Genomic DNA, 26139 nt, shown 5'->3' with positions numbered 1-26139 from the left:
CTTTCAACTGTTGAAAGTGGGCCCCTAGCCTACAGAGACGTTCATCATATCAGTGATTTGGCTGATCAAAATAGTCTAATTGTACTGACCTGATGGTGTAGCCTAATTGGCATTAGTCTACAGACGTTTTGCGTGACAGAGTCATTATAGGGTTAAGAATAATAACACCGATACAGGCTGAAAGCGACTCGTTTTATTGCAGTTCTGGAGTGACTGTCGAAACACTGATTCACCCCCACTTTAGAACGGGAAAGCAACAGTTGCCCACCTCCTGATTTTTGGATTCGCTCTCCTTGCGTTTTTTTGCGCACATCACAGACCATTCAGATGTCACGGAACCTGCACTGAGGTGGCTGTCGTTAGCACAGATGCCTTTGCGACTATTTGCCCTTCTAATCTTGGTTTGTAACAGTTTTATGTTGAGTTCGACAACAAGAAAACCAAGAGGTGAGCACCAATATTTGTTTTTACTATGACTTCTCTTAAACGGTTTCTTGGATTTTGGTACTAGTTTTGAATTCTCATCCTAGGCGAATTACCCTAAATAATCAACCCCTAACACATCATGCGACAGACTAACGTTAAAATGTGTGAATTGCATGCATATGGACATCATATCGAATTGCTGCATATAGTTGTGTGCCTATGCAGCGTTACGCGTATCTGAGAGTGATAATACAACCTTAACTTTACTGCAGGTTACAACCTATGTCAATTCCATCAACAGGTCTTATGGTGGAGCTACTGTAGAGACAAAGTAAGGAGACAGAGTATGCAGTATTTCGAATAGGCTGGATACACATTTAGAGAGGAGAAATGTGAAATTTTGTAAACATATGTGGGGATAAGAAAAATATCAGCTCGTTGCAGCGCAATTTTGTTTTTCAGATTAAGTTAGCTATTTTCACGCTACTGTTTTGAAGACATTTCAGTGGACCTTTAATTGAAGAGATAGGCTGTAAACCGCATAGAGGGCAGCTGGTAGTGGTTACAATCTCACAGCGCGATGCCACAATAAGTCAAAGTTCACAGCTGACAGCTACAGACTCCTCAACCTTGCACCTCTGTCAAACAACAGGGTATAGACTGCCGTAGGCTAAGCCTCAAATTAGGACATTTCCCTGCACTTACTGGAGGCGTTATTATCACTCCCAGATTGCTATGCCTCTTGCTTTGTATTGGCCATTGGGCATCACTTCGTCTAAATAAGCTGGATCTGTTTAAATGTATTTGTTTCCCCCTCTGTGTTGTTGGAAGACAACATGGAAATCAGTTGCAATACATTGTAATACATGCTATCACAATGAGCAATAGATGGCAAATCCCCAAAAGACTGAAATTAATCATTTTGTGGCACAAGTATCATGGTGATATTATATGGTGGGCTTTCAGTGATCTCCACCTCTAATTATTGCAAAGCTCGTGCAAAACATTGTGTTTATTTGTACAGAAGAATGTTCTCCATCATTTCATTTATGTTATCTTACAGGGTTGATTAGATATTACATTTCATGAGACTTTTAATGTAAGGAACAAAATGTTTGTAAATTGTTGCATATACTTTTTGCAGACTGTTGTAATGATCTATCAGAACTGTTTTATAGTTTTGCATTTTTCCATTGAAGCGAAAGATACTAGTGCTCAAGATGAATTACAACCTTGCGCCTTCCATGTGAATAATTGACATCACATGTTCTCACATGGCCTAGACTATGGCTCCTCTGTACCTGAGTAATGCCATGATAAATATAACTTTATCTGGATGGTTGCATTCATATGAAACAGATTTCCATAGGAAGGAAGTATGGTGTTAAATCTTGGGATTGAAATCAGATGCCATGATACGTGTGGTGCCTGTTTTGTATTAGTTGCCACCATGAATCGCTATGACGCAATCAAGTGTAGATATAAGCATAAGAATACTTCCAGTGCAAGATTTTAGTTTTTTAAACTTACATTGTGTCAGAATTGTAGTATACACAACATTGGCATTTTAACTGTGTTGCTGATGTTGTGAAAGCTTTTTTTTCAGTGAAGAATAACTTTGATGTCTGTGATCTAGTGTTCAGACTAGTGCTCAATTTATTTAGTTCACCACTGTTTTTGGTTAGCATACAGTTTACCTATGTGTTTTACATGAAATACAACTTTGTTATGCTTCAATGCACACAGATTTGAATCCTTGAAAATCCTTAAATGTTCCCTTGGGGATCAATAAAGTATCTATCTATCTATCTATCTATCTATTTATCTATCTATCTAAGACTTATATGGCACACAAACAAATTTAATTGATGATGGTCATGAAGAAGCAGCTATGGCACTGAACAGTGTGTATGTAATGCATTAGAAACCAACTCACACTCTGCATTTAGCATTCTCAGATAACTGGATCAAATAGATTGAACAAACTACCGTAATCATTGATGTCATGGAAAGTGTTATTAACTCCCCATAACCCTAATAGCAACAAAATAATGAAGCAAAATTGACTGCACTAAAGAAGATTTGCTCTCGGGTCCCCCCTACAGTTGAGAAGTGCAATAATGAACTAAGTGTGCATCTTTGCAACAAACTATAAACATGGTTATGGTTATGGTATTTAGTAGACGCTTTTGTCCAAAGCGACATACAAATAACAACAATAAAAAGTAAAAACAACAATAACATTTTTTTAAAACAATTTAAAAAGGTAAGATCTTAAGGTCTTATTGGTAAGACTACATTAATGAGAATAACAATAATAAACAACAATGTCAATTCAATCAATAACCTAATGAAAATAAATAAATAGTATACAAACCATAACGCATAAGAAACGCTTAATAAACTAAGTGCATGTTTAACTGATATGGCTATAGACCCCTCTTGAAAGACCAAAAACTATCACAGGAACGGAGAACCCTGGGCAACTCATTCTACCAACAAGGAACCACTGAGGGAAAAAGTCTTGAATTTGACGTAGCGTTTATGGCTGGTTGACACAACAGACACTCATCAGAAGACCGCAGAGGGCGGTTGGGGATATATATTTTGATCATTGAATTACTGTAAGATAGCAGGGACTGGGAGCAGATCCACAATAGCTGTTTTAGCTGGAAACACCAAAAGCTCAGTTTTTGAGAGATTAAGCCAAAGGTGGCGATCTTTCATCCAGACTGAAATATCCAGACTGAAAGGCATGCAAGAATCCAATGGGAAATGCTAGAGTCCTCAGGTGGGAAAAATAGGTAAAGTTGAGTGTTGTCCGCATAGCAATGATATAGAGAAAAGCAGGGGCCCTAATACTAATCCCTGAGGTACACCTGTGGTGAGGTCGCTAAAAGAACTCCCTTTAAGGTAAGATTCAAACCAGTCGAGAGGTTTCCCAGAAATTCCCAGTTCAGATAGTGTAGAAAGGAGAATGTCATGGTTAACAGTATCAAAGGTGTAGAATCTAGTAGAATTAATACTGATAACTGAGGACTCTGAGCTACTCTCAATGCTTCAGTCACAGACAGGAGCGCAGTTTCAGTAGAATGACCACTCCTGAAACCAGACTGCATAGGGTCTAGTAAGTTATTCTGAGAAAGGAAGTCACATACTTGCTTGAAGACCACTTTCTCCAAAACCTTTGACAAGAAAGGAAGAAGTAGTAGTTCTTCACTTCAGTTGGATTAAGTGTACTTTTCTTTAGCATAGGTGTGACCCTTGCCTGCTTAAAAGAAGAAGGAACTATTCCAGAACTGAGTGAAGTGTTGTGAACACATGTGTGACTGCTGGTAGAACAGCAGGTTCGATAGACTGTAGAAGAGTAGATGGGACAGGATCCAAAGGGCATGTTGTTGGACGACTTGCAGTTGAAACATAACTCCGTTAGAATGCCCCAACAGCAGTCTGTAGAAAGAGAGCTCTGAATTCCTGTAGGTAGCCTACCTATTTGTACTCTAGCAAAGCAGCTCTTTTCCATTTCGATTTTTTTTTATGTTCTACCTGAACAGCAACTTCCTAAGGCTATTTTACAAGTGATAAGACCTGCTCAGAGTGTTGCAGAAGTGCTGTACACCCTATTAAGAGTTTATGTGCCATCAAAATGATTTTGAAAGTTTCAAGGTAAAAAAAAAAACTCTTTATGGGGCCTTTAAGTTTACCGTCAGTGCACTGTGATAGTTTGTCCCATTCATTCATTCATTGTTCATTCTATGGTAAAGGACTTGACTTAGGACAGAGGGTCCAGCCTCCTGTGGAATGACATCATATTGGTTCTAATTGGCTTAATCCGCCGAGTAGCTCTGTGTATCGAACCATTCAAACTCAATCCAATACCTAAAACCACTTGACATTATCTGTGCCTTTGTGTGTAAGACATCAGAGAGTCAAAATACATAGACGGCCTGACGGCCTTAAGGTTTCCTTCCTAGGTTGCTCTGCCCTGTTTCAATGGCTGGTTCAGCTGTGAGGTTGTGGTCTGACTCTGTGAGGTTGGGTTGTCTCCCCTTATTTCCTTTATAAGCGACAAGACATGATCAGAAACCCGTGCCCAAGACCCCTCCTTGCCCCTCTTGATACTCTGGGGGGATGGAGAGAAGATAGAAAAGAGAGAAAAGAGAGAAGAGAGAATAAATGAATGAATCCTATCTCATTCACCTTCTCCTACTGAACCCTTCACAGACATGTGCAGTGCATAAAGAACATATTCCACTGCTGGGGGAGAGCAGCATGTTCCAAAGCTGGGCATAATGGACAGGGTAGTGGATTTCTTAAGCATACTGAGGTTTGTGGTTGCACTGCACTGTTAGTCACTTAAGCATACTGTAGTTTAAGAAAGAAATATATTTACTTCAGCTGTTTTGCTTTGTACTATACTCAAATGGAGTTTTTGGATGAAGCTTTTTGTGATGTGTTTTTCATTTCATTGTCTGAGAGAAAACTTACTTACACACCATTCATCAGTATATTTTCATGTGTCAGTTAACCTGTGGTTGTGACAACAGGTATAACTCTTCCAGCAGCTGGGTTAACTTTGTAAGGCAGCTTTATGGTGACCACGTTATGGGAACGTTTAAGTTGTCTCTCTCTGGAGGAATGATTATATTTTACTATAATGCTCTCCTCTGGGTGAGTATGTCGTCAACTTTGTCCTGGTTGCTTAATAGCTACCCCCTTTGATTTACGTTCATTTGACAGGGCTGTACACACACACACACACATGGGATGGGATGGATGTTTTTAAAAAGTCATAATTTTTGACATCAAAGAGTAACTGAATGAAGTCAGCTCATTATTTGGATCTATGACCTGAGAATGGCTGATAAAACATAGTTAGAACAATATAGCCTAAAGCACTTTTTAATTAGCAGTATAGCCTAAGTGATACTGATTAGGCTGGTAGCTTATGTAAGTGGTTTTGTCATGGACCTGGCTGCTTCTAAAGTAATGAAGGCAACATATGTAATGAAGTCAGATACTGTACCTGTTTGATGTTGCAGGTACATACTGCATACGTATACGTAGACCTGAAACATGCTGGTCCAACCATAGACAGTATAGGGTATATGGAGGTCCTAAAATTGTCATATGTACCTTCACCCATCTGATAGTGATATAAGCTAGGCTGGTAGCAGTTAAAACTGTCTAGGTTTATAATCATTTTACCCTATAAAATACAAATAGGCAACATCTTCTGGGACAATCATTTTGTTAGTAAAAATGTATAATATAAAAATCATTAACTAATTAAGGAATTATTATGAACATTTATCAAGACAACTATAAAAAATCAAATAAAAAATAAACAATGCACCCTTTGTAACCTTGGATTGACCATTTGTTTTTTCCTGTTGTTGGTGTTCCTTAGAATTCTGTGGTTTGGCAGTGGCGGCCTCTGGGGTGTGTTAGAATCACACCATATTGCAATATATCAATATCTGCTACATTCTCATTTTATTTCTATATAAAAAAACTGTTCTTGGGAACTACAATAAATACCTTATTACCCTCAAGGCAATTCTATCCAATTGGTACAGTATGACGTCAGATTTGGTTGTCTTATTAAATTGTGTAAGCACACAAATATGTTAACAGTGCAGTATGGTGTGCTTGAAAAGTATGAAAATGTAGATACAAGCCATAAAAAGCCTTATTTTTTTATTTGAACAGAATTTTGTCGTAAAATAATATGATTTATTTCTTCTGTAAGTAAACCTAATAAGATAACCGCTTTATTAAAGTTATCATCTTTGGACATATTTTTGTGACCCTCTGGCTCTGCCTTTTTCAGAACCATATGAAATTCTTTAGTTATGGCAGTAGTGTTAATTTCGTCAGACGAGACTAGAGAAAAAATGTTCGTCAACAACCTTTTTTTCCATGACTAAGACGAGAAGATGACAAGACTGCACTAATGTCCTGAAACACTGACTAAGACTATCTTAAGATGCATTATTGTTGACGAAAAAAGACGAGGCTAAAATGTTTTGCATGAAATAAAAACTAAGATAAAATCTCTCTTCATTTTCGTCTAAAAAATGAGAAGCCAGAATAGCTGTTACGTTTTCAAAATATTCCGAATGAGTTCATGGTTCATGCGCAGCAGCTTTCCTGTAGGCTAGTCTACGTGCTGTTGCTGCAACTAGACATTCTCTGCTGCAACCCTGTACGAAACTACATGGAACAAGAACACCAGAGATTTCTGTCAGAGTTAGCAAGCTAACTACCTAGGCATTAAGCCACAATGCTACATACCCAGAAGTTGAAGCTTCTCTCATACATATACAAATTAACATCCCCCAGAATGTCCATACGAACATTTTCAGCAAGTAATGTCAACTATTTAACTAGTTACACTGATGATGCAAAGTTTGCTAGCAAGTAAGCTAATATGGAAAGTTCGCTAGCAAGTTAGCTAAGATAGAGAGTTAAGACAGTGTTTCTCAAACTTTTTCAGATGAAGGACCACTTAACTAATCAATAAAAAAGAAACGCACGGACTACCTAGCTAAAAAACAATTAAAAATAGACCTAGCAGTATATTAGCCTACACAATACTCACTGAACCACCTTGCTTATTGTCTTTGCACTTTGCTTAATTGTGTCAGAGGATTCATATTATTTAAACTGGCATATCTGACACAGACAGTGTTGTAGAACTGTTTGAATTTACATGAAAGTTGGTTCAATATTGCAAACAACTCATCTATATTATATTTTACCACGCCTGCTCGTGGACCACTTGGGATAGCTTTATGGACCACACTTTGTGAAACACTGGTCTACGAAGATCATGACAGTGGTCCAATCAAATCTTTTACTGTCTTTGGTCAAATCCCAGCCGAGCTATAACTGTAGCTCGACTTACCTGTGCATGTAAACATACTGACTGACTGAAAATAATTTGTTATAAAAAAAAGACTGAAATGTTTTGACTAAAACTGACTAAGATAGCTTTAGTTTTCTTTTGACTAAAACTAGACTAAAATTACGAGACTTTTAGTTGACTAAAACTTGACTAACAAAAATGATATTTGAATGACTAAATATGACAAAGACTAAAAAGGACATTTCGTCACAAGACTAAGACTAAATTAAAAATAGGTGACAAAATTAACACTATATGGCAGAATGTCCCCATGGTGAATGAAACCATGGACGTAGTGGGTGTTTCAGATATATCTGAAAGGGCGTCCAGTCATTTAATGTTTTATTGTGCCTAATGATGACCTTTGAAAACGGTTTTGAGATGAGAACCCTTAAGCGCTCCACACATTGGCGCCGACATGTGTGTGATGCACTACGCTTTCAACGCTCGATTATGCTAGATTTCATTGTTTTCAATATAACCCTGCACAATAGCATTGAACTCTGCTGCCACCACCGTGTAGATTATAATTCAGTTCTTTTTTGTTGGCGCCGCTCAATAAAATCCATTGTTCATCCAATGCTTGCTAGTTCAAAATGTCGGTGCTGATGTGCGTGGCAAGAAATGTGTTTTACTTGGGACAACAAATCCTTCAAAGCACTATTGTCACATATGCTGGCTCAGGCACATGAAACATAAGGAAAGTCCACGCAAAAGTATTGATAAAGAATATGTATTTAATAATTATAGGAAAAGGCAGTATATTGAAGCTAAAACGTAAAGTGTAGTGCATGCTGGTGTCTAGGGGGTTATGTACAAATGTTCAAACAAACCAAAACAAAACATAACATAAGATAACGTAACATAATGACGGCCAAGAGGAGAGGGAGTTCGTCCAGGTCTTAAAACCAGGCCATTTTATCCCGTGGCTCATCAGGACAACACGGCACACCTGTGCACACCGGCACGGCTACCGCCCCCCTGCTGGAATACAGAAACACTGATAGGAAAGGGCTGGGCTGGTGCAGGTCCGACAGGCTACAGTAAAATCAGGGACTACACAGTGTCAACTTTGTAATCATCTCACCTGTGTAATCGTCTCACCAGTCAGTCATTGCTGGCCCAAGCCACCCCCCTCTTCAGTAAGTTTAGGCTACTCCCTTCAGGACGCAGATGCAGAACTTGTCGATATCTTTGTTGAAACGTACAGTATGTGATCTGTGTTGTTTTGTGGGTGTGCTGTATGCCATGCTGTTGTTTGTGTTTGTTTTAATTGCTAGCTGTGCCACTAATTGCCCCTCGGGGGTAAAAAAAAAACTTTGACCTTGACCTTGACCTTCTTTGTCCAGCTGCGAAAGACAACCCTCAGGACTGCAAGAACTGTCTTGAGTGCTCCAAGGAAAATGGCTGCCTGCGCTGCCCAGAGAAGCTCTTCCTGTTCCTGGAGAGGCAGGGCATGAGTCACCATGGCTCCTGTCTCCACTCCTGCCCAGCAGGCCACTTCGGCATGCGTGGGAAGGACATGAACCGCTGCATGAGTGAGTTCACCAAATCACTGCTGTGGCTTGGGCAGGAATGTGCTTTGTTGTAAGCATGGCTGGCCCTTGCTGCCCCTTGGCCACCATTGGTGTTTTATGTACACAGACAAGATGCTTTGTAGATAATGATGATTCCCCTAAATGCTTCAACGCTGGTTTTCTTTCTTTCCTCCCAGAATGCAAAGCACAGGAGTGCGAGGGATGCTTCAGCAAAGACTTCTGCACTAAATGCAAAGCTGGATTTCAGCTGTTCAAAGGCAAGTGCTTCAGCAACTGTCCCGAAGGCACTTTCCCACACCTAACAGATTGCATTGGTGAGTTTCACGCTGACATTTACATTTATTCACTGTTATCCAAAGTGACTTACATATGTCAACTATATCACAAGGGATTACATTGTCCCCGGGGCAACTTGGGGTAAAGTGCCTTGCTCAAAGGCACAACGGTGGAAGCTGGGAATTGAAACCACAACTTTTCAGGCTACTGCATGCTAGCCCAGCTTCTTATCCACTACACTACCACCACACCGAACTTTCCTATTTCATCCTCTTTCCATGTCTTCATGTGGGACACTCCGTTCTGATTGGCCAGTCAAGACATTCAGAGGTCTCTCATGCCTGAGCAACACACCACTGAACGGAAGGTTATGAATATATGAACATGAGACGTTTGCCAATGGGAAGTCATTCTCTGATGATGTCATCGATCTGAACCAACCATCTCCAACCACCCTTTTCAGGGATTTTGTGTCTCTGTGAGAAAGTAGTCCTTACTAATAATTATGAAGTGATCTTTCGGACCAGGTCCAGAGTGCAATGTGACATGAAAGGGTTAACGTCTCATATCCTTCAGAGATCATATTCATAACCTTATGTAAACTTTCAGTCGAGTTATTTCAATGTTAACCAATGGGAACACGTATACCACAGCTCCTCATTGGCGACGATGGACACGCGTTTACTATGACAGATAGCCTAGAAATCTAGACGCACCCTAGCAGCAGCAAATGTAATTTGCAGCCAGGGTAGTCTAGCCACTCCCCTTTGGCTTGCGAGCTGGAAAAATTAAACTTCTATCAAGCCAATCACATCGTGTGTAGAGTTGGCGACGGTTAGGTGTGAATTTCCTGCTACTTGAAAACAAAGATGGATGCTGCTGCTGGCGAACAGCGGTCTTTGAATCGGGACTTGAGTTAAGCTTTTTTTAAATTGGCAAAAGTTTGATCAACTAGCCAACTAGCTCTACTGGTGGGAAAATGCATGGGACTCATGAGTTGTAGCGCTATCCTATTGCGTGCAGAGGAAATTTGAAAGACAACCGTTTATCCCGCCCCACGGATTGAGCACTGCCAATGGTAAGTTCCCAGACCCTACATCTTGATGTGGGTCTGGCTCGTCAGGCTATATGACAGAGTCACTGGGTGTGTTGCCCACACATTGCAGAAGCAGAACACTAGCAGCGCTAATGTCTGGCCGCAGCAGGGCCGTGATAACAACTCATGAGCGACTTGCTGACTTCATTAGCACTCGATGGAGCCCTGCCAGAGACGCGTTACCCTAGGCGCCATGGATTTGCACATGAGACCCCTTCATGCAGATGGTGCACATGGTATATCAGTGTTTCCCCTACAGTGTATTTAACAGCGGCGCAGCGCCGCCGCTGGATTTTCAGCGCCGCTGCAACATAATATCACGAGATTCACTTAACACACTGTAAAAGCACAACGGCCAACGTCATCTCGAAATTGTTTTCTGAAAGTCTTGAGTAAGTTAAGTGCATCAAATCCGCACTTAGCCTCTCATTATTCAGGACATATATGCGGCATGATGTGTCAGGTGATTACAAGCCCAAAGACAAGTCTGCAGCCCATATGGCTAGCCTACGTTCTGAACACGGTTACATTGTTTAGCTATCCGACTGATGGGGTCTTGCTCCGCCACAGTGTAGCCTATGGTGTCATCATCGTTACACAATAAATAGCCTACTTATAGGCCTGGTGACAATAAAAAATGATATTAGTTATATTTCATCACGAAGCTGTTTGCCGTGAATTCGCGTGTAGCCTATGCCATATGATAAGCTTGAGCAATTCCTCTGATCCAAAGCCTGCTTTGACACATTGACACTAATGTGAAACATGCATCCTCCTCTCCTAGCCTACATCAAATAAAAGAAACCAATTCATGATTACCTAAATGAATTTAACATGGGGGAAAAAAAGTTTGTTGCGATTTAGCCTACTGTTGTGATCGCGGTTCTTTCTGCTGATTGGATTCGTCCGTGTCGTCAACTCTGAGAACTCTTGCTCCGGCTGACAATTTTATCCAGAGAGCTGATTTCCCAAAGATGAGCCTCCATCAACATTCAACGACAAATTATTAAAAACGTAAGTAATGCAATAGAGTAAACCAATGTGCTACAAGGTGTATGGTCTTAACGTTAATTGTAGCCTAGACTTGTAACGTTAGCGTGGGGCTACATGTAATGTTTGCATGGGAAAGTTAGGCGAACACAGTCTAGGCCTGTTTAAACTTTCTGATAGTTAAAGGAAATATGAGCATATGTTGGCATATAATTATAGCCTAAATTCTGTCCACTTAGCTATAATAGGCTGTCACAAACAGACCTTTTCTACGTTTATGCATTAGACATAGGAGCCTACATTCTCTTATCAGAAAGACGTGTTCTCATAACTTCAGCGTTCTCTTGACGGTGAGATCTAACGGTCGCGACTTCAATCAAGTAGCCTAGGTCCTTTTCGAAGTTAATTGTGAGTGAGTTGTATGGTAACTGTGGGAGTGATGTAGAAGAAAAGTGAGTATTTACTTTTTTATACGTGGGTTTGTTGTTTTGGGACTGAGAAATAGACTACAAGGAGAGCATCTGGCTACGTGCATGCGTGTCAGCATTAATGGCCCCCCAACAATTCAATTCAATTACCAAAGAGCCTTAGAGATGTTCTTTGAAAAGCCCAGAAAAATTAAGTGCTCGCAGATTGGGTGTGGCCTTTGCCATTAAGACAAATTTAAATAAATTGTAAATAATCTTTTTCTGGGTTGTGCCATTTCATTTTTCTTCTATCATTTTTAACCAATAATGTAAAAGAAAGCTGAAAATGTCCACAAAAGAAACACGAAGGTATGATATAAAAAAATAAAATAAAATAAAAATGCGCAACAAACCCCCTCCCCCCAAGTAATAGCACCGCTGCTGGAAAAATTTCTAGGGGAAACACTGGTATATGGAATACTGACAAGATGCCGGATGAGTGTTGGTCACTCGCTGGCACAGGAGAGGTACTCATTGATGCACAGCTGAAGGGCAGCGTTAATGCACACAAGTGGTGGTGTGTGTACTGTTTGCTTAGGGAATTCACAGTCAGGGCATGTTGTGCATATGGTTGGTGCCAGCAGATTTATGATGGTTTTCCCGAGGTGGAGCTGCGGCACAAAATGTGGGGGTTTCCAGGAATAGGAGGAATAGGAGGAACACACAGTGATTCGGGGCGTATTGATGAGGCGATCAACGTATTGGCTACATCTAGGCTGTAGAAGCGTGCAGAGGTGTTGCCCAAAGCCCAGCTTGCGCTCAGACAGATGTGTTCAATAGAGTCGCCTTTCCAGGCCCCCCAGGAGGCAATGCTTGGTGTGTGTAGTGAGCTCTCGGACGTTTTGGGGAAGGAACACCCGCGGCAGGTGGTCTTCTGCCTCGTCCGAGGTGAGGAGGGATATTGCGTCATCACCGAGCCCAAACCTGTCCACAAATGGCTCATCACTCTCGCTCAAGGCTCCAAGGCGGTGAACGGGCGAAGATGGGGAGGAAGCCCGGCCTGAGCGGGAGAGCAAGAGCGCCCGGGCTGAGGCCAGCTGGGCAGGGTGGAGCACTGGTTCGAAGGATCTTCGTGATTATTGAAGGAGTAAGAGGGAGTGTGCCCCTATAAATCCCTGATAAGGATGGCTGGAGAATTTCATTCTGAGAATGAAATCCCATTGGTTAACGTTGAGTGAACTCGACTGAAAGATCATTGTATATTAGACTGCTGCTGCAAATGGTATAGTCAGTATATCCCTTTGCACACCGCGCCGAACATTCAATTTTTTCATACTCTATGGCCTTATGGCACAAAAAGGCTTATTGTGTGGTTATGCTACATGACAGAGATATAATTTACCAACCATTATAATCAGGAGAAATAGCCCTTTCAAATGGTATAAAATATAATTAATAATTTTGAGGAGAACACACATATTATTTTAAAAATATCTTTAAAATTCAACCCCAAAAAACACAAAACTATCAGTTTGTCAAGATTAATCTCATTTTTCCCCCAATTTCTGTTGTAGATAGAGAAAAACTTGTATGGGAGATTCACAATTTTGTCCTCTACTCAGTGATAAAAACAGAATCAATGTATCACCTTTTGTTCAAAAGTTATGATAAATTTATTAGACCTTTGCAGACGGCACGAAACATTCCGTTTTTTCATACTTGATGCCCTTGTGAGACAAAAAGGCTTATTGTGTGGCCATGCTACATGACAGAGATAAGATATACCCACCATTGTAATCAGGAGAACTAGCCCCTTAAAATGGTACATATCATAGTTAATAAGTTTGAGGGTAACACACATTGTTTTTAAACAATACCTTCAAAATTCAACATCAAAAAACACGAAAATATCAATTTGTCAAGATGAATCTTACTTTTCACCTAATGTCTATTGTAGATATAGTGTGTGAAAGATAGACAGTGTTGTGTTCTCCTCAGTGAAAAAAACAGAATCAATTTATCACCTTTGGTTCAGAAGTTATGATTAATTTACTCATAACTGCAAGTCGCAGTAACAAGTAGAATTTTTAAGGAGTAGGATGTTTTCCTTTCCTGGTTTGACATCTGACCAAAAATACACAGATATAATGGTCATGTAACAAATATAAGATGTTTTACCATAAAAACAAGATGCATAGCTAAATATAGGATGTCTTACTGTACTCTGAGGAGGCAAAATCAATTGTGGGGAGGAAAGATAAAGGCTGAAATAAAGACTAGGCAGGTGGTAACTGCTTCTCCGTGTGCTTCATTCTACTATGAAAACAAGAATAAGATGTGTTACACATGTGTTAGGCTTTACGAAAGAGGAAATAAATAATTTTATTTAGATAAGTCTTTAACAATTTCATTAAATAATCAGGAACAACAACTTCAGGTAAATAACATAAACATATGTTTACAAACAAGCAGTAACTATTAGAACTACAAGAATGACAAGACAACAGTATAACAAAGATCAACAAAATACTTTAACGTGATGAACAAAGCATCAATTCATATTATAGCATAACAAAGCATCAATTCACATTCACACATATAAACAATTAAAACATTAGAAGAAATTCAATACATTTAACAACCATACAGCATATATTTCGATACAATATATAATTATCGATATCATTTGCCCTACACATAAGGTGATACACTAACGCCACACACACACACGCCACAGCTGTGACAAGACACACACCACAGATCTGGTGTGAATGCGGCGTTAGTGTGTGTGTGTGTGTCCATCTAAGCCTAGCAGACGATGAGGTGTAAATGCTACTGGAGTTGGTGTCCCTGTCTGTGTTAGAAGGATAGGCAAAGTGTATGCTTTCTACCTGACATGGGACTTGACCAAGCTCAAAATAAAGAAATTGTCAGATAAGAAAATTAGAAATTTAATTACAAATCTAAGCAAACTATTATCACTATAATCCCTGTCATTATTGTTATAAGCAACACTCTTAGACACTCCCAGAAATGTGCATACTTGGGGCTAAATCACACACACACACACAACACACACACACACACACACACACACAAACATGCTTTCCCATCTGAGGATGATGGGAGATTACTCTCCTCCTCTAGCACATCATTGTCTTCCTCTTCATCCAGAAACTACCCGTCCATGCCATCGTGCCATCGTGGTCCTTGGGGTCATGTTTGCCATCAGCAGTCGGCTGCTTTCACCTCAGTTGCACGCTTTCTCTCCCTCCATCTAAAATAACAAAAAATCACAGGTCTGATAGTGAATAGGTTGTTTAGTTTTATTTTACATTACTTCCACATAATCTTAATCACCACCAACCATGACTCTTTTCACTAAAATTATTTTTGTCACTAAAGGACTCCAATATTGCTTGGAGAGGTAACATTAGTCTCAGAGCTCACTATAAGTGTTATTGCCTTGGCTAAACTATACATAGCATACCAGCTTACAAGCAAACATTGATTCATGAACATGAGTCAGGAGATATGACAGAAAACATCTAAACAGCGTATGCATACACATACACACCGTACATAGGCTACTGCAGTTGCGTAAAGACAAAACACCCCCTTAGAAAATGGTATGTCGACGAGTAGGCTTGGGTGTATGAGCTCCCATCATAGTTAGCCAACCAAAAACCTCATAATCGTAGCAGCCAACCTTACAGCCTAAAAGTTAAACAATACTAAGACACATTTCTAACAAATCTTCAGTCATGTATTGATGAAAACAGCAGTCAATGAATAAAATCCTTACGTTACACCATCGGTGATCAACACACTCACGTCGGTAACATAACATTAACGTTGTCATTCATGTCAGATGTTTCTATCTAAGTAAGCTAAGCAACTTGGCTACAAACAACTGTAAATTGTGCTATACATATTACGAAGGAATGAAAGGTTTATTTGACAATAAAATACCGATTAGGTGTACTTGACATAAAGTTGCCAGTCATGAAGCAGGGGAGTGAACTTTATCGCGACTTCGCGTCAGGACATGTTGCAGCCTCTCCTGATGCTAACGTTACCTAACTTAGCTAGTTTTCTGTATCATCAGATGACAAGCAAGCAATCGTTCAAAATAGAACAAATCGTTAAAGTTTCAGTCCTAGTAGGTCTGTAATCTTGGTTGACATATAGTAACCCCTAAAAATGACTGAAAATAATGAGTTTACTAAAGATTACGGTGTGCTAAAATACAAGCTGTCATATCAGCTGAAGTGAGCACACACACGCATTATGTTACGGCCATGCATACAAGGTGTAATTACCAGGAAAAATAACTTTTAAAAACGATTTTGAAGTAATAACATGGATAACAAGTAGTAATAACATAAAAAGACTTGTTTTTACCTCAGATGATCCAGTAGTTTCTCCTTTGGACGACGTGAAGATCAACGATGCATAGTGCTTCCTGCTGTTTTTCCTCTAGTGGAGGGAGACGTCAACTCTTGATTTTTCCTTCACGTAGTAAAAGTAATTCGCGCCACAAATCCCTTAACTAATCATTTCGCCAGAAAGCCTATGATGTGACGTTTTTGAGGAAGTTTTCATTGATAAAATTGGTTGGGGTATGGCAGAGTTATTAGACTGAACGTCATCGGTACTGGGGTACCGAAATTAGAACGTGCGGTCTGCAAAGGGATATATCCATAGCCATGTTTGGTAAGTTTCACACGTACATCACAAACGTCTAATATACAGCACCAGATATGCTTGCCATTTGTCAAGTGTTTTGCAAGTGTAGTTTGCCATAATGGCAGTTGAAGGGTGTCTTGATGGTGGAGTTGTGAACTTGAACTACAATGCCTCAAACACTGACTTTTTTGTGAAGTTAAGACCCCTCAGTCTTAAAATATAATTTCCTTGCCATGAAACTGAAGAAGACTACATCAAAGTTTGACAGTTTTGATCTATCACCCAAGCTTGTGTAGAAGTCTCTTTTGCCTTTGCATTATGCCTTTACAGCTGTAATCAGGCCTTATGTTTGGTCTGTACATATATTATAAGTGTCTGCTAGCTATCTATCAAAGCAGTGAAGTTACTCAGTAATGAAATGTTGGATTATTACTTTTATTTTATTTTTATTTTAATATCAAAGTTGGGAAATAATCATGTAATAAATGCTATACTATTTTAATAAATAGTAGTAAAATACTACTATAATATAAATAAGATATAGCCTACAGAAATGAAGATAACAATCGGAGATAAAGATGGCAGTCGCAGGAACAGTAAGCAGTGTTTGGCATAGGTCCCCATTCATGACCCAACTTCAGAGTTTGTGTGTTGAAAGCAGCAGAGAGGTGAATCAGATGCTACACAGGCATGAGCCACTTGAGCCATGGTCATGAATGAATGGATGATAGAAACCATGAGTCTTCCTGGTAGACCTTTCGCCTAAGCTATCATTTCCATGGGACAAAATACTTTAGTTAGTTAGTTAGTTAGTTAGTTGCCCCCTTAAGGAAATTCTTTTTCCCATATTCCATACCGCTTTTCATCCTACATGGTCACAAGCACAGGATGGCACATACATGGTCACAGACATAGGGATGACACAAACAGACATACATATTTCATATACCATAGACATTTGACACAGACATTTACATATATTATTGGGGGTTCACATATATTATTGGGGGTTCTATACATACTTTGTTGAATTGAGGATAGAGAAGACATGGTTAAAATGGCTTATAAACTAGTGAGTGGTTCCTCATAAAGCCCACATACATTTACATACATACAATTATTCATTTACCAGAGACTTTTATCCAAAGTGACTTACAGCAAGAGAATAACTGCTACAGTGCAGAGAAGACCTTAGCTAGGAATTACTACTGCATCTGTCAATACTATAGGACTATATATTATGTACTACCTTTTGGCCTCCTGAATATAGCCTAACAGAGGCGTCGGAAACAGTATCCTGCTGAACAGTATACTTTAAAGGGACACCAGGCAAGCCTGATGCTTTTTCTCTACGAAACTCCCCCTCGCTCGGTCTGAAGCTCTTTTCCTTTTCTTTGCATCTTCCGTCAAGGGTTTTTTCGCTGCTTCTTTGACGGCTCTGCCATTATACACACGTTTGCAACAATCGCTAGCGTTCGCTAGCTAGTGCTATGGATGCAGGATGTAAACTGATCCTGCTTCGATCGGCGGGTACGATACACTGAACTTGCAAGCGGGATATTCTTCCTACAGGCATAGGGGCGGTCGAAAGAGTCTTCATTCGCCCTGTAGTGAGTCTTTTAACCATATGACTTACGAAGATGAGTAATTAACATGAAAACGTTGCCTGGTGTCCCTTTAAGTAACCAGACTGTAGGCCTATGTTGAATTGCGTTTATTAGGTCAAGATGTTTTCTTGTATGTACATAGCAATATGAGACCAGATTATAGTGTATAGGCTTGGTGCTTAGCTTTTTCACTCATTTGTTCACACAGCATGTTAGCTGACTGCTTGAGCACAGCCTGTGGAGATTAGAAACAGCACCCATAGCATACATACAAGTGTCGGTGACAGATACCAGTGAACACGCATGGCTGAAATTGTAATCTTCTGTTCCTAAACAAGTGTTAATTAATTGATTGTGGAAAATTGGTTCCCCCACCCCAGCCCCTCGTTTTTCAAAGGATCTTTTCCACATTGAGGGGTGGGCATGTGAGGTTTCTGTTCATATTTACCCTACAGACTACAGCAGTCTGATATAAACTCTTGTTGTTTTCAAGAGGGTTGCCTGTTCAGCCCCTTCGGGTACTGGGGCGAGTGGAGTCTCTGTCAGCACAACGGACTGAGCTGCGGGGTCCGATGGGGCCATCAAACGAGGACCCGTGTGCTGTCCTGGAAAGTGCCTGAAGAGCTGTCCTCACTCTGCCCCCCCTCCAAGGAGAGCAGGAGGTGTCGCATGAAGAAGAGGTGTCCTAAAGGTGAGCTGGGTATTGGTGCGAATGGGGTAGTGGTGTGGAAGTGCCTGACTGACCTGTTCTCCTTTCATCTTGGCCACAAACTGGAATCAAACCCCAACAGACGTTTAGTCTATGATCTCTCCCACCCACATGCACAGCTTCAGTGTGTTCTTGGGTCGGACGGTTACTGTCTTGGAAAGTGAACACATCAATTTGTACAGAGTTCACCTAGAGCACTATTGTACCATAATTAGCCTTCTACTAGAAATCAAAACAACATGTGCTTGCTATTGAAGATACTGGAAATATACTGTAAGTGGAGATGTGAAGTTTTATTCAGGTCCTAAAGTATCGAAAACGTGAACATAGACAGACAAGACAGGCATTACTTTTGCGTGTTGGGTATCACTGAAGAAGAGTTTACAAAAAGCCACTTGTTAACAAACAAAGCAAACTGTGATAACTAGATATGTCTTGTTTCTGACTATTTAGTACAATTGAGATTGCCCCTCTCCAGACTTCTGTTTTAGAACCATCATTTTTAAATTATGTTGCATATCCTGGTTTAGATGTTATTTACTCGAAAACAATACCCATAGTAGCTGTTTGTCGTTCCATGGTTTGCACATGACATGGAAAAAAACAAAAAACAGTAAACATCGGAATGCACAACGGCTTCCTCCCGTAGTCAAGCCAGAGATATTTTCTGTTTAAGCGGCTTTCGTTTTTTTTCCACTTGATGCTACGCTGGAAATCATTTGTTTGCTGCAATTATCATTATCATTGGCAGATCCGATGTCCAGTGGCATTATAAGAGAGAGAAACATGATCTCCTTCACTCCGACTTGGAGCAGCCATCAGCAGTCCCTAATAACACCCATCTGTGAGGAAAAATCCACATGGCATTCTCTGGCATTCCTCTCAGCTCGCCCAGATTACTTTATGTCCCTTTTGATAATTTTCATATCCATCCTTATTGCTTTCAGATGATGGGGTAACCCAAGCTTTCTGGGCAGTGATTGACAAAGGAACTGATGGGATAGGAGACAAACATTTCTTTTTTCTTTTGTTTGTCAGTTTACATATATGTATGTATATATAATAGTATAAATTGTCGGGTCTTTTTAGAATTGTCTGTTTTTTGTGCATCTTTCCCAAAAGAGTTTGTGGACATATCTAAAGTTTTATTTATTTATTTATTTATTTATTTATTTATTTTTTTGTTTGATTTATTCTTTATGTCTATGTGTCATCTCTTGTACGACTTTTAAGACCATTCAGTAATTACATGTTTGATCAAAAATATAACTAACCGCTATCTGGTATCCCTACATCCCACACTATTTTTTGCACAATGCCTTTTCCTGTGTCAGAGCCTGTCCTGAGACAGGCTGTCCTGTACAACTAGACATCAGCAGGGACTGGAGAGCGCTGGCATGTGTGCAGAACTGCATACTGCAGATAGAACTGCATCAGCAGAAGGTATATATACTTCACAACGAGTTTGGAGAATTAATATACAAGTGGGATACGGGCAAAAAACTGGAGCTACTTCATAGGTGTACAAATAACCTACGATTATTGTACATTCTAAACAATGCATGAGAATAGGAAATTCAACCAAACAGTCGTGTGTATATATATAACGTCATCTCCTCTCATCGCTAATTGGCTAGCCACCCTGGTGGCTGAGGGAAACGTTAGTGTATTGTCACGTGCCAGACTAGTATTTCAGTGAAATGAAAATAAACGGAGATACTAGGTGGGTGGTTACTATGTGAAGTGATTCCTTCTGTGATTCCTTGACAGAAAAAAACACTATTATAATGTCTGAGAATATCCAAGTATTATTTTCCCATAAATTTGTGATTTTTTTCTTGCATTTTTTTATGGTAAATGTACGACATTATATGACATTCAATGCCACATTTGTCTCAAAGCCATGGCCTTAATACAAAGTAAGATGTGGCATTGCAAGATTTACCTCACATCTCTAAGCAGGTGTGATCTGAGACGAAGACATGCACATGGTTTTATGTCTTATGGGTTAGAAGTGAATCTATTGACGATCTTATGGAAAAAGGGGAAAAAGGGGGGTTCATATTAGTAAGTAAACCAAACAATATCAGTCAATAAGTAGCAGCATAATTAAATGAATTAAGAAACTGAAAAGTCAACAGCTTATATTGTTACCATGATGAACATGGTTAAAAGGCACTTACTGACTGTTACTGTTTTTTTTATCATTGCGGTAAGCTCAACAGCTGTCAATCCATAATTGCATACGGATGTACCCTTATTGTTATATTTTTATATAAAAAGATGCACTGATTATAATATAGTTCTGTTATATGGCAAAATGTGTCCAGATGAATAGAAAATTGAAAAACTAGTATAATCTTTTTAGTGATTTAGTAACTTGTGTCAGATAGTCATCTACTGTTAATAATATGTGCAGTTATGCAGTATGCATCCACAACATAAATATGGAGGAACGACATTAATATAATTTGCTTGGATTTACGTCAGTCATTTTCTCAGTGACTTAATGGTATTTAACATATGCATCATGCACAGCACATGTTTTCTTCTTATTATAATATGGCTTGTGTTACAGTTATTTTATCAAAGCCAGTTGTATTCCACCGAAATCCTCATAACATTTTGACATTACCAAGGACAGTAAAACATATTTTATCTTTGGTTGACATTTTTACAACGCTTTGAAATAAAAGTCAGGCGATAAAAATACTTAGATGTGTATGAGGTATGAGCCAGAAAGCTGGCGTCTCTGGCCCTCGTTACGACCACACTCAGCAGCACTATCCCATTAGGACGGTGCAGAGCTCTGTGCTGTTTTTAGCAGCTCGCCAGTGCGATGCGTTTTACACTGTGGCGTAAGTTGCCAAGCTCCATGTCAACATCCAATTAAGTAATCAATCAGGATGGGTTTTAAAAAGTTTCACTCTCCTAAGACCTCTTCAGTGGGATGCATATGTAGGGAGACCCGCACGGGCGATGAAAGATGTATTGTTTAGTTTTAGTATTTGTTGACAGATTTATTTGTGTAGATGAAAAGACCGTGCAGAACGCTGGTCCCAGCAGCAGGCCAGTAACTTTCAAAAACTGGTACACGACCATGTAATAAGGGAAGATGAGTATCTGATTCAGTTTCTGTTGCAGCGCAAGTTCTCGCCATGTTATGCGGTCGCAGCTCCTTAGCCCCTTTCCAATTGTTTTCCTTTTTTTTTTTCAGGTAGTCCAAGCACACATGCCATCAGAGGAAATAAGTTAAATCAGTTAAAGACTGTACGATTTTTCTTATTAGGTGGCGTATGCGGTACCTTTTAACTCTGCAGGTCCTGGTCCAAAACGATACATGTCTTGTTTTTCAATTGATGTAATTGATTTTAACTGTCTGTCTACAAACAAGAGTGAACTGTATGATAGCCATGGATTGACTTTACTTCTGTTGCTAGGGGAGCACAATCTGTTTAAGCGGGGATCCAAGAGCGGCCTCCAACCAGACTTCTCTAATAACAAGATTAAAACACTGATTTTAAATAAGGAAATTACAGTGACCAAAACATTCAATTCAAATGAAAAGCATGTGGAATAAACGGTTCCCCCTTTTCAAAACAGCTCAAATCCTAACATATGTCCTGAATCTCACCAGACAAATAGACTACTCCACTTTCTGGCAGCATCCCACTCCATTAGCATTGAATCGGTGATACCTTGTATCCTACAAATGGCAACATAATGGAACATTTAATAAAGGCTCTCCAATGTGAAAATACTGCACATAATAAGAGTTAGATAGCCATTTCTGGTTGATTAGCTAATAGACGGTCCTATTAGTTTTACTACAAAGTTGACATGGTTGCTGTACATAATACCCAACTCACTTTTTTTTTAATATATGCAAAATACACATGCAAATGATTTGAGGACAGACTAATACAGGAGTAATCTATTTGAAGTGTGCAAAGTAGGATATGTTTATGCTTCTAAAGTGTTGCTTTAAATGTTTTATATATTTTATTATATTTTATTTGATTTGATTTGTTTCTGCTTTCAAACACCATTTTTGCTTATCATCTAGTATCTTAAAAACATTGTGCACATGTCAAACCATACCAAATGAATCCACTAAACTAGCAGAATTATAATGCCACTATTATATGAAATTCTGTTCACTGTAATGACACTGGAGTGATCACTGCACACTGGACTTCATGTGCAAACAAGGAATGAGGTTACCCACCATACCAACACATTGCATAAGCTACTGCATGTTTTCAGATGAAGAACACCATTTTGTCCCCCTTCCTGCCACTCTGAGCCTTTTGCTTTGTGTAGCCTTATTCAGCTCCTCCATCCTTGTGGTTGTAGGCTTAGTAGATGGATGAGTTTGTGGTAGTGTAGTGGTTAAGGAGCTGGGCTAGCGTGCAGTAGCCTGAAAAGTTGTGGGTTCAATTCCCAACTTCCACCGTTGTGCCCTTGATGGCTCAAGGGCAATGAAATCACTTGTAATATAGTTGACCTGTGTATTTACTTTGGATAACAGTGTCTGCTAAATGAATACATGTAGATGCTTGTGTGTTGTGTCTTGTAAGTTTCAGTATATTATGCATACTCCTTAGTACGTGTCAGGGTCAGGGGTTGGGTTTCAGGGTTGTGACTTCCAGAACAATCCAGAGTCCCAAGAGCTGACTTCAGGTAGTCCTATATCTGAGGCACACTCAGGGCAGGAACAGCAGCCCTCTACGTCCATTTAATTCCACAGCCCCCTCTGCTCTCAATTAGAGTTTATTTAATTTGTATGATAACCTTGTGGCTCCTTAAAAAGACAAACACAGATTATGTTCTTTATGGGGTTTTTTTTAAAGAGGAAAAGATGAGAAATGAATACTCCTCCCCTCCGTCTCCTACGGAGAGTTTGCTGTGCTTTATTCTGGCTCTTGTTTCCTTGTGTTGTTTCCCTACTCCTCAGATAGAGAATGCCACCCACGAATAGGTCTGCTGTCAATTTCAAACTGCATGTCAAACTGAAAGCATTTAAGCTGAAATGCATTTGGCTTTAACGGGTTGACATGCCAGTGCCCAAGAAAGCTATCTTTTTTTAAGGTGAAGCTCGCTTCAGCTGTAATTGATTTGTGCCATGGAATCTGATTGAGTTATGGCTAGACCTCAAACCATATTTGGAAGGAGCGCTGGTAGGTCACATGTAGAGAAAATGTTTGGGAATGTTTGTGCAAGAGCGGCTTTACTCGCATGCCTTCATTTAAAAGGTGCTTTGGTTAAAGCATAACCTGTCAAAGCCTGAAAAGGCTGAGGCCTTAAAGACTTCTTTTGGTTTGGAGTAAACTGGATAGATTATCTTACCAGCCCGGGGCAATGTGAACTGAAAAGACGAGGCATATCTAGGTGGAGTTACTCAGTTCTGTGCATCAGCTAGTGTTTAATGTGTCTTAGTTCTCATAACATTTGATTTATTTAAATGCATTGAGCTGACACGCTTATCCAAAGAGATCTTACAGAGACCAATTTAAGGGACTGACCCCCTTTGGCAACTGGGGGGTTAAGTGCCTTGCTCAGGGGAACAACGGTGGCAGCCAGGAATAGAACCCACGACTTATTGGCTTCTGATCGGAAGCCCAGTTTCTTACCCCCCACCCCGCCACCTTTCCACCCTGCCACCTTGCCACAGACACTACCACCGCCCCCCTCTACGAAGGTTGTGTAGTGAAATATGCATTTAGCTGGGCATATTCAAGTACCTTTGTTTGATTTTGTCGCTCTTTTCTGACAGACAAAAGAGAGAGTGGGAGAAGGGGTGAGAGGAAGAAGGCACAGAAACACCTGAGGCGTCCAAGTAACAGAACAACAACAGAAGTCCCGTGGAGTACTCGAACACACCCCAGATGAGCACCCCCCTGTCACGTGGAGAACTCGAACACACCCCAGATGATTCCCCTCTGAACCAGCCCAAGACAAAACGAACCGAGGGGCACCCACTTTTTGCACAGTAAAGTTTGCCTGTAGTATAAACACTCAGCGCTGCCAGCGCTGAGAAGGCTGTTGGGAACTGCATTCTGACATGGGATTTTAGCTTTATGAAAAAATGATATATATATTGATTTGTCTTGAATATTTGTTATATATGTTTAAATGTGAGTGAATGTGTTCATAAGAGGAACACTGTGTTAAAGTTCAGAAAAGGGGGTTTGCCGCTAAATATAATTGCAGCTCAATAATGTTTTGGTCAGAAATAGCTAGATTAAAGACTATGAAAACTTTTAGAATTACAGCACATGATATACATTATGTAATTAAAATACATACTTTTTATTTTTCTACTTACGGGCACATATTAACATGTAATTGCGTACTGCTTAATGACAATTTGGGAATACCTACCCCAAATGCACTTTTGTCAGAAAATATAAAGCATTCATATATTGTAGATATGCGTCTGTAAAACTATGCTGACATGTGTACCGATATGACATTGCACTCATTTGATGAAGAACAGACAACATCTTAAACTCCTCATAATGTGGTTTCAGTTGTATCTCAGTATCTTCTCGTCTTTGGCAGCACCCTTGGGTTCTGTTCTTTTGTCATTGACCACAGTATTTTTTCCTTGATGTGCAAGTTCTTCATGAAAATGACATTATGGTTGAAATGTATAAAAAAAAAGCAGTTCTATTATTCCTACTCAAGAATTTAGGTATTTGCAATCCATTCTGAGGTGGATTTTTTTAGTTGCCCTAAGATATAACCCAGCTCTGTCGAAATGTGGCATGGAGTCTTATGTGCACTCAGAATGGTCTCCGTTAGATTATGTGGTATGCTCATTAGAGTTCTTTTTTTCATTTTAATTATTTACTTTTTGCTGAAGAATTTAAATTAGAATTGAGCAGTTGTGACACTTCAAGATACTTCCATTCCAGAACATTTTTGTAAGGAATATTCCATTTGTGTGTGATCAACCAAAACAAATCCATGACCAGACGTAGAACAAAATAATATTAGAGATAATTACTGTTTATTTTATGATTGTTTATTATAGGCTGAAGTCTGCAGAAGATGACACTGAAACAGAATATTAATTGCAGTATACCCTCCATTGTACTGTAATATGTTATTATGAAAAATACAGTTACCTTGAGAATTCTATAGAGGTATTGTTCAAACAATTGATTTTACATGTACATTTACATGTATTCATTTAGCAGACACTGTTGTCCAAAGTGACTTACATATGTCAACTATATTACAAGGGATTTTCCTCTTGCATATCTCCTCTGAGGAGCATATAGATCTATATTGACGTTTTATTTGTCCAAAAAGCTTTAATGTATATGGTGTATTGAATCTATGCCATAAAGAAACTAGATATACCGCAGAGCGGTACAAAATATGACCGCCGCCCAGTCCTGCACATTCTCTCCGCAAAAATAAATCACACTTGTCAATTTGTCTCCATCTCCTACTCCACCCCCTACTTTTGTGTATGTAGAT

At 39.6% G+C, this 26139-nt stretch overlaps 1 protein-coding gene across 1 annotated transcript; it reads left to right on the top strand.

Moving 5' to 3' along the window:
- The first annotated feature begins 344 nt into the window (after window positions 1–344).
- On the top strand, window positions 345–26063 carry rspo4 (R-spondin 4). The gene is made up of 5 exons (XM_048255354.1): window positions 345–447; window positions 8686–8874; window positions 9051–9188; window positions 18433–18630; window positions 24425–26063. The coding sequence occupies exons 1-5, from the start codon at window positions 369–371 to the stop codon at window positions 24538–24540; spliced, it is 720 nt and encodes a 239-aa protein (XP_048111311.1). The 5' UTR covers window positions 345–368; the 3' UTR covers window positions 24541–26063.
- Window positions 26064–26139: the final 76 nt, after the last annotated feature.

Source organism: Alosa alosa, chromosome 10, assembly GCF_017589495.1.
Source record: "Alosa alosa isolate M-15738 ecotype Scorff River chromosome 10, AALO_Geno_1.1, whole genome shotgun sequence".
Taxonomy (NCBI): Eukaryota; Metazoa; Chordata; class Actinopteri; order Clupeiformes; family Clupeidae; genus Alosa; species Alosa alosa.
This window is presented reverse-complemented; position numbering and strand designations above follow the sequence as displayed.

Bases quoted from the DNA above. Each gene is read 5' to 3' on its own strand.
- rspo4 (XM_048255354.1), top strand. From the start codon at position 369: ATGCCTTTGCGACTATTTGCCCTTCTAATCTTGGTTTGTAACAGTTTT. The intron at 448-8,685 runs GTGAGCACCAAT...TTCTTTGTCCAG, and splicing joins GACAACAAGAAAACCAAGAG to CTGCGAAAGACAACCCTCAG. The intron at 18,631-24,424 runs GTGAGCTGGGTA...CTTTTCTGACAG, and splicing joins GAAGAAGAGGTGTCCTAAAG to ACAAAAGAGAGAGTGGGAGA.